We start from the raw sequence: 9,741 nt of genomic DNA, 5'->3' as shown, positions 1-9,741 counted from the left end.
GGAGGAGGGAGGGAGGGAGGGAGGGAGGGGAGAGGGGGAAGGGGGTAGGGTAGGGGGGTCAGCAGAAGGGCCCCTGTTGATGCAAGGATCGAGAGAAAAGCGAAGAGCAAAGGGTGAAGGGTGAAGGGTGGACAAAGGGTTCGGATGGGGGACTATTATTTTTTTTTTCTTCTCTTCTTTCTCTTCCTCTCTTATCTTTGTGGAAGTATATTGATCTCATTTTCCTCCCTCGATTAAAATATATATAAAAAAAGGGAGAATACGTTTCATTTCGTTCCCTCTTTCGGGGCTAATTTGCATAACTATGGATACCCACATGGAAAATGGGGGAGAGGGATAATGAAGATAATAATTATATAAAAGGGATCATATTGCGTAACGGTTCGCCCAAAAAATGGATAATTCACGTCTGAGATACGCCTTCTATAAAGAGGGTATAGAAGAAATAGAGAGAAAGGAGGAATAGAAGAAATAGAGAAAAAGACGAAGTTCAAATACGTAAAGAAAGACATACAAAAAAGGAAGAAAAAACACGAAGGAAAAAAACGCTACTAAAGAAAGAAAGACAGAAAAAAAAGAAAAATGGACGAAGAAAATCAAGAAATAAAGGAAAATGACGAATTAGTAGAAAATGATAATAATAGAAATAATAAAAAAAAGAAAAGAAAAAAAAAATCATCAGTCGAACCACCTTAAGCAAAACTAAAGAAGCGGATCCAGACTGCGGGCGCGCGGGCGAGCTGCAATCCGCGCGCGAGAGAGACCGCCGCCGCCCACTCTGCACAAGCACAGCCGCCCATCGCACACCATAAAAGGGCGTGCGGGTGACAAGGACGACCTGCCTGACCTTTCTTGTGAAGTGTCAATTTCTTCATCTTGCGTTTTATTGTCCCTGGCTAAACAGAGGAGCATCCTTGACCCCGTTACATGGGCGTCTCTTGACCTCTCTCACTCCCTTTTCGGTCTGTCTCTCCTTATATAGTCTCTCTCTCTCTTTTATCTTTCCCTCCCTCTCTTTCTCTGTTTTCTCTCTCTCTCTCTCTTTCTCTTTGTCTTCTCTCTCTCTCTCTTATCTTTCTCTGTCTCCCTTTCTCTATTCTCTCTCTTTCTCATTCTGCTTATCGTATGTCTAGATATTCTTTCGCTCTCCTCCTATCCATCTCCCTGCATTTTCCTCCTCGATATACAGACTAATCTATTTCTCTTTTCCTTCTCGGTCTCTCGCTTCCTCTATGTATCTGTCCATCTCTCTCATCTTCTGTTTGTTTTTTCTCTCTTTACATACATCTCCTTTCATCTTTATCTACCTATGCTTCTCCCCCCCCCTCTCTCTCTCTTATTACATCTATCCTTCTCCATCAATATCTATCAACCAATCTATCTCTCTCCCTTTTATCGTTCCTTCTACCACCCTCTTTACACCGCTCTCCTTCCATCTCTATCAATCTATACATCTACCCCCCCCTTCCCCCTCCCCCTTCCCCCTCCCCTCCCCTCCATGCCCCCTTCCCCCCCGTGAGAACCGCTTCGGGAGGAGTCCTTGGGAAGCTTGTTTTCTGCAGATCCTTCCACTTCCTTCACTTCTTCTTTGCGTCCTCTGCGCATCCTGTTTCCTGTGTTCTACTTTTTTTCTTATCTCTCCGATCTTCTTTTCTCTCTTCTTCTCTTCTCCCGCGGATCTCTCTTTCATCTTTTTTTTCTGTTTCTCCTTCTTCCACACTTCCTTTTCCTTTTGTTACGTTTTTTTTTTTTTTTAGCTACCTGCTCTCCTCCAGTTATTTTCCCCCAATCCCCTTTCTTCTACTTATTTTCCTCATTTTTCTTTTATTCTCTTCCTATTCCTTCCGTCTATTCTTTCTCTTCCTTCTCTTCTCCCCTTCTACCGCCTATTTTGTCCTCACATCCCTTCCCTCCTTCCAGAATCTATTCCAGCCCCCCCCCCCTAAAAATTACCCTCTCCTCTTCCCCTCTCCCTCCCTTCCCCATAATAAAACCCCCCTCCCCCCAAAATCCCCCCTCTCCCTCTCCTCCCCCAAAAAACTTATCCTTTACTCCCACATCCTTCCTTCCATCCCCCGCTTCTCCCCCTCCCCCCCTCTTCCTCTTTCCCTTCTCCCTTCCCTCTCTCCTCGCTTACTCCTCCCTTCCCTCCATCTCTTCCCCTCCTCCCTTCCTTCCCCCTTCTTCCCGTCCTCCCTCCCCTTCTCCCCTCCCTCTCTTCTCTCCCCCTTCTCCCCATCCTCCCTCCCTTCTCCTTCTCCCCCCCCCCCCCCCCCGTACACCAGGAGAGAGGGCACGGCGGCGTGTGAGGGAGTTATTAGCCCCCAAATGACCGCCCAGATAAAATCACGTGAGATTCCGGAATGAGAAGGTAGGGGGTAGGGTGGTTGGGGGGGAAGGGGGGGGGAGATAGAGGGGGGTGGGTGGGAGGAGGAGGAAGGGGAAGGGAAGAGGAAAGCGGGGAAAGGAAGAGGAGGATGGGAAGGGGGGAAGGAGAAGCGGGAGAAGGAAGAGGAGGATGGGGGGGGGAAGGAAAGGGGGAAGAGGAGGGTAGAGGAGGAAGGGGAAGGGGAAAGGAAAGGAGCAGAAAGAGGAGCAGGATAAGGTGGGGGAAAGGAAAGGGGGAGAAGGAAGAGGAGAAAGAGGAGGAGGAAAGGAAAGAAGGGAGAAGGAGGAGGGCGGTACGGGAAGAAGAGTTAAGGAACGGGGAAGAGGGGTGGTAAAGAAGGGGATGGGGATAGAAGATAGAAGGGGAGGCAGCGCAAATTCATGACGAAAAGGTGGGGGTGGGGGGGTAGGGTACGGATGGAAAGACTCAGAGATGGGTTTTGGTTCGGAGTGGGGGGAGGGGGGGGAGGGAGAGCGAAATGGCTCGTGTCAGACCAGCTTCTCTCTCGCCTGCTTAATCTCCTGTAATATTTTTTTCTCTCTAATTTCCATTTGCAGTTCTTTTTTTCTTGTTGTTGGTGTATGTTTTCCGCAGCTTTTAACTAAGCACGGAGTACTTATTAAAATATTGACGGTATTTGTATAGTATCTATCTCCCTTACCCGTAACCCTATAAATTATTTACTTACCTTTTATTCACATATCTATAAACGAAATTCGTACAAAGAACAGTTTAAGAAAATGTTTGTTTAGTATTCTTTAATAAGCGCTTGTCCGACAAGGAGAGCCTGACCCCTGCACTGACCTCGCTTGAGCGTGTAGCCGAAGGGCACGTCGAGGTCCACGCCCGTTGTGCAGTTCCAGCGCTCGTTGCGGAACTGGTACTGGCACTCGTTGATGCCTCTGCGGGCGCCGGCGCTCACGCTCTTGATGGTGTCGGGGTTGCTCTGGCACACGGCCACCTGCTGCTGCACCAGCCCGGGCAGGTGCTGGCAGATGCTCACTGCTGACGACGTGCTGACGTTCTGCACTTCCTGGTCGCCCTGGGGCAACAGCGGCGTCACGCCCACCACGCCCAGGTACCTGTCAGGGGCGGGAAAGACAGGCAAGGTGAGTTACTGGACAGAGGAAGTGAAAAAAATACACGGAACATTATTCTATGATACACATGCAAATCGGTAGAAACACAATGCCAATAAATAGGCCAATAAACACGATATTGAAATAAACATTAACAAATAGAGCAAAAAAATATATTAGCGTTTTTTTCATTATGCATTTACTCGATAAACGGAAAGGCTTTGGGCGGGGCTAAATAATCTAGACTAAATTTGTGCGGAGTCACAGACACACACACACACACAAAAAAAAAACTTAAAAGCACGCGCGTGGGACAGACCGGCAGACAGGCAGATGAAACGCAAGCTTGGATACAAACAAAAAATAAAAAAATAAGAAGAAAAAAGCAAGAAAGAAAAAAATGGCCTAAGCGAAGCCATAAGCATAGTAAAAGAACAAAGCACATGTCTCCTGCATATAAATCGCCGCCCGCATCGCCAAGGCAAGTCTCTCCCAGCGCTCGTCCTCAACATCTCAATCAATCCGAAAGAAAAGAAAAAAAAGGAAAAAGAGAAAGAGAAAAAGAAAAAGAAAAAAGGATAAAAAGAAAGAAAAGAAAAGAAAGATAAAAGAAAATAAAAGAAAGATAGAAAGAAAGAAAATAAAATAAAGATAAAATGAAAGAAAAGAAAAGAAAGATAAAAAGAATGAAAAGAAAAATGAAGAAAAGAAAAGAAAAACGAAAAAAGTAACAAACAAACAAACTAATAAATAAATAATAAAAAATGAATAAAAAAACAAATAAAAAAATCCACCGAACCCCATATCCGACCATCAAAAACCTTACTCCCCCCAGGCCCTTCCGCAGCCCCGCCGACGAAGGCCCCAGCGGACCGAGGGGCAGGTTCCACGGGCGTCTGCGATGGCGATCTGCGCGCGGTTCCTTGCGCTCAAATACGCTCGCCCCGATTCGCTCCGCTGGCTGATGTGAAATCCGATTTTTTTTCCTTTTTTTTGAAGATTGTAAATTATACCGAAACAGATTTACATATTTCTTTACCCTTCACCCACTTTATGTTCCCCCTTTTTTTTTCTCTATCTCTTTCTCTCTCTCTCTCTCTCTCTCTCTCTCACTCTCTCTCCATCTTTCTTCTCTCTCTCACTCTCTTTCTTTCTTCTTTCTTCTCTCTCACTCTCTTTCTTTCTTCTTTCTTCTCTCTCACTCTCTTTCTTTCTTCTTTCTTCTCTCTCACTCTCTTTCTTTCTTCTTTCTTCTCTCTCACTCTCTTTCTTTCTTCTTTCTTCTCTCTCTCCCTTCCCTCTTTCCTTCCATTCTCCCTAAACTTCTTCCTTTCCTTCTCCTTCACTGATCATCCACCCTCTTCTCTCTCCCTCGCTATCCCCTTTCTCCCGCCTCCCCTTTCCTCCCTCACCTCCTCCCACCTTCACCCTCATTCCCCTCCCTTTCCTCGCTTCCCTTCCCTCCCTCACCCTCCCTTTTTCTCAATCCTCTTCCATTCTCTCCTCGTCTCACTCTCTCCATCTCCCTTTCCTTTCATTCTCCCTTCCCTCACTGCTCCCTTTCTCCCCTCCCTTTCAACCTCCCCACCTCCTTGCCTTCCCTTCTCCTTCTACCTCCCTCCCCTCCCCACCCCCTCCCTTTCAACCTCCCCATCCCACCCCCCTTACCACCTCCTCGCCCCACATACCCACCCAACCCCCCTACCCCCCGCCCGCCCCCCACTCCCCATCATCCTCTTATCCGGATCGTGCCGAGATCTGTCTAATCTACACGTCCGGTTAATCATTCCACACCGGATAATCGGGCCATAAACGGAGGCGATTAGTGTTCCTTAAGTATCTTAAGCGATTACAGGCAGATGCGGGGACGTAAATAGACAGGTGGGGGAGGGAGGGAGGGGGGAGGGGGGGGGCGAAGATGAGATACAGACGGATAGATAGATAGACAGATAGACAGATAGGTCCTGTAGATGCATTGGCAGGAGTGACGTGGTCTTAAGGATTAGAATTATGAGTAGTATAATTGTAGTAGTAATAGGAAAGAAGCTAATAACAGTAATGATGATGATGATGAGTGATGACTGATTGTTACGATGATAGTGATGATGATAACACTAACAATGATAATGATGATGAACATTATGATGATTGGTGATGATAATGATAATAATGATAAAATGATATTAGTAACATTACTAATAATGATAATAATAATAGTAATAATAATAATAATAATAATAATAATAACGATATTAATAATAATAATAGTAGTAGTAGTAGTAATAATAATAACATTGATAATAATAAAAATAATAATAATAAAGAAATAAACACAAATATACAGCAACCAAAATCCGTCACAAATGAAGAAATAAACCGTGCAAAACTGAGTCCCTTAAATCCAAAAAAATCCAGCAAAACAAACAAACAACCAAACCGAAGCGACCGACGGAGAGAAGAGGCACTTACATCAGCCCAAACGACCAGTGGCAGTGGTGGTCGTGCGCTATACACTCGGTACTTAAGTGGTCGTACTTGTCTCGTGGTGCTGAAGGGGGTTAAGCAGGAGGTCGGGTTAAGGGGGTAATAGGGAGGGGGGAGGGTTTAGGGGGTAATGGGGAGGGGGGAGGGCGAAGGGGGTGATGGGGAGGGGGGAGGGGTAAGAGGAGTAGTAAGGAGGGGGGAGGGTTTAGGGGGTAATGGGGAGGGGGGAGGGCGAAGGGTGTGATGGGGAGGGTGGGGAGGGCCAAGGGGGTATAATGGGGAGGGGGGTTAACAGTTAGAACTGGCTAGTTTGTCTGTCTGTTGGATTTCACTTTGTTCGTTAGTGTCAATGTCAAGGGTGTAAATCTGTTTGTTTCCGTTGTCAGCTTGTTTATTTTCTGTATTTGCTTGAACACCTGTTAATCGTCATCATTATTGCTGTTATTGTTATTTTTGCCATTATCCAGACTATCATCATGATTATCATCACCACTGCTATATCATTCCTCTCCATTTCCATTAATACTATCCAAAAATCGCCTTTATCACAGCTATCGTATATTCCCCTTAATATCATAGGATTTCACCAATTCTTTTCGGAGACTATGACGGCAAAGCATTGGTTGCAAGGCTGCAATACCTGTATGAATGCCACGCAAAGGTCTCGGCAGATATTGGGCCAATTGCGCTAATGGCATTGACATTTTAAAGTCACGGTATGGATTCTTGGATATATTATATATATATATATATATATATATATATATATATATATATATATATATATTATATATATATAAATCCATCTCTCTCTCTCTCTCTCTCTCTCTCTCTCTCTCTCTCTCTCTCTCTCTCTATATATATATATATATATATATATGTATACATATATATACATACATATACACAATCACACACACACACACACACACACACACACACACACACACACACACACACACATACACACACACACACACACACATATATATATATATATATATATATATATATATATATATATATATATATATATATATATATATATATATATATACACACACATATATATGTACATATAGATAAATTAACCCAAGTACTACATTTGATATAGCTACACATACAAATCTGTGTATCAATAACTAAGTAGCATAAACATATAAGCGTACAGGGTGAGGAAGATAAAAAGGGGGAGGGAAGGGTTGATAAACAGCTGCCTTGAGCCCCTGGACGGCGCCCATGACGAGGGGAACACCGTCACGGCAAACCAATAAGAGGGGAAACAGACAACGCGCCACTGCAAAGCGACCGCAGAGTGTGCATAACGGAACAATAAGCCTCCTGCTTCGACCTCACAGCGTGGCGTAGATGGGTTTGTGGAGTGGGGTGGGGTGGGAGGAGGGTAGGGAAGACGGGAAGGAGTGGGGAGGGAGGGAGGGAGGGAGGGAAGGGAGGGAGGGAGGGATGGGGGGAGGGAAGGAGGAAGGGAAGACGAAGGAGGGTAGGGAAGGAGGGAGGGAGAAGGGGGAAGAGGGAGGTGGGTTGGGATGACGGGAAGAAGTAGGGAAGGGAGGAGGGGGTAGGGAAGACGGGAGGGAGGAGAATAGGGAAGACGATAAGGAGGGAGAGAGGGAGGGAGGGAGGGAGAAAGAGAGAGAGGGAGAGAATCCAAGAGGGGGTGGGATGGGGGGGGGGAGAGAAAGATGATTTTACTAACATCGCGAAGAAGAATCACGCTAACCTTCCATCAACAGAGAAACAGGGAGGGAGTGGGGGCGGGAGGGGAGTAGGGGGGGAGAGATTAGAAAGCGTGGGGAGATGGGCAGGGTAGCAAGGGGCAGGGGGGGGAGAGGGGGAGGTGGGGAGGCTTTTATCCTACGGTTGGGTTACGCAAGAGGTGGTGGGTAGCGAAGGAGGGGGAGTGGGGAGGGGGGAGGGGGGGAGGGCTAGAAAGTAATAAAGTACACATTAATTGAATACTATAAAGGATAGAACGAGGTGGGGTAAAGGAGGGAATGGGAGAGGCACAGAAAGAAAAACAGGCAGAAAGAGAGATATAGTAACAGAATGATATACAGATAGAGAGACAGATATAAAGAGATAGACAAAGAAAAACAGGCAGAGATAAGTAGATAGAGAGATGGAAAAAAAAACAGACATACCCATCTATCTGTCTATCTATATACACACAGCTAGACAGCCTGAGACACAGATAGAGATATAGATAGATAGAGAGACAAAGGGGGCAGCCAATAGATAGACAGAATAACAGATAAATGGATAAAGCGAACGTCGATCAGCAGGAGCAGGAAGGGGCGAGCCACCTTCAGCAGCGCGGGGATTAAACTCAGCCTCTTTAATACCGAATCTCACCGAGGAATCCCCCGCCAGGCTTTGTTATTTAATCTAATTTAATTCATCTCCCATTAAGGTAACAGGTGCTCTTCTCGACGCTAGCATAAGTGAGAGAAGAAACAAAAAATCTTCCAAAATCGTCTATAAACACCGAACCATAATTACCACCGAAATTATTCTTGTGAGAGAAAGAAAAATATATATTCCTTCTTGGTGCGTCCCTTAATTGCATTACAAGATTCCTCATTTTCAAGGGCACCCCCTTAAAGACCAAGGTTCATAGAAAACGACACACATCCCGCCTCCTCCTCCTCCTCCTCCCATCCCCATGCCTTTGCACTTTTGAATATTAATGCTCAGTTTTACGTTTTCATCTGTTGCCATCCGTCAGAGGAGCGACCATAAAAATTCTACGAGCTGAACGCTACGCCATTTATCACCCGCGGAAGTTAAATATACACCTACACTCACCCAAACGTAATCCCGGGTTGAGCTCTGACGCATTTCGAACGGCATCTGTCGCACGTGCAGCGAAAAGGAGTATAAAGCTATTAGCCATTATTTTTCTCGGGTTTTACTAGCCCGATCCGTAATGAATATCACTGCAATGATCTAGTGCAACAGGCTCCCCCGCCGCTGCCTCCGAATAAATCTCCTTTATCAGCTCCCATTTGTCTCGAATAAATTCTCACTCCCGTCTCGAAATCGCCCGCGAAGCTTCGAAACCCCCTAATTCTGGTCTTTATATCCCCGGACATTAAAGCCATCACGACCAACAAACCTTGAGACTGACTCCGCTCTCTCTCCCACCTGGTTTCCATATTTTCGACACTTTAAAACTCTGCCTATGCTATTACCCGTTTTTCGGAAGCTCTTTATAATTCAATAAACCTGTCAAACTGTCAACAGGACCCAAACACGCGCCCGGCCAGATGGATTGACGGGGCGCTCCTTCTGGGTACGCGGGGCGCCCTTATCGCGCTGCCATCGAACAATCGACTCGGCCGTTATCATCTGAAGTCGATCCCGAATTCGCGATTCTCTCCCTGCTCCTCTCTGCCCTCTCTCGTCCCTCCCTTCTTCCTCTTCTCTCTTCTTTTCTACCCTCCCCCCTCCCTCCGTCCCTTCCTCCTCTTCGAAAATAACAATCTGTCCTATCAATCACAATAAGTCTCGCTCTCTCTCTCACCCCTTTCTCTCTCTCTCATTCTCCAACTCTCTCTCTCTCTCTCAAGGAGGAAATAAAGAACGAAAGAAAGAGACAGAGAGGGAAGGATTATGAAGGAGGAAGAAGAAGAAGAAGAAGAAGAAGAAAAAAAAGAAGAAGAGAGGAAGAGAGAGAGAGAGAGAGAGAGAGAGAGAGAGAGAGAGAGAGAGAGAGAGAGAGAGAGAGAGAGCGAGAGAGAGAGAGAGAGAGAGAGAGAGAGAGAGAGA

General features: G+C 45.9%; 1 protein-coding gene across 1 annotated transcript in view; it reads right to left on the bottom strand.

The window, feature by feature from the left end:
• The window catches only part of LOC113829497 (protein Wnt-16), a 209,188-nt gene that overhangs the window by 33,065 nt on the left and 166,382 nt on the right, over positions 1–9,741 (bottom strand). The window contains exon 2 of the mRNA XM_070137811.1: positions 3,194–3,471. Within this exon, the coding sequence (XP_069993912.1) occupies positions 3,194–3,471 (278 nt within the window). The remainder of the gene's footprint in view (positions 1–3,193; positions 3,472–9,741) is intronic.

This window comes from Penaeus vannamei, chromosome 23, assembly GCF_042767895.1.
Source record: "Penaeus vannamei isolate JL-2024 chromosome 23, ASM4276789v1, whole genome shotgun sequence".
NCBI lineage: Eukaryota > Metazoa > Arthropoda > Malacostraca > Decapoda > Penaeidae > Penaeus > Penaeus vannamei.
This window is presented reverse-complemented; position numbering and strand designations above follow the sequence as displayed.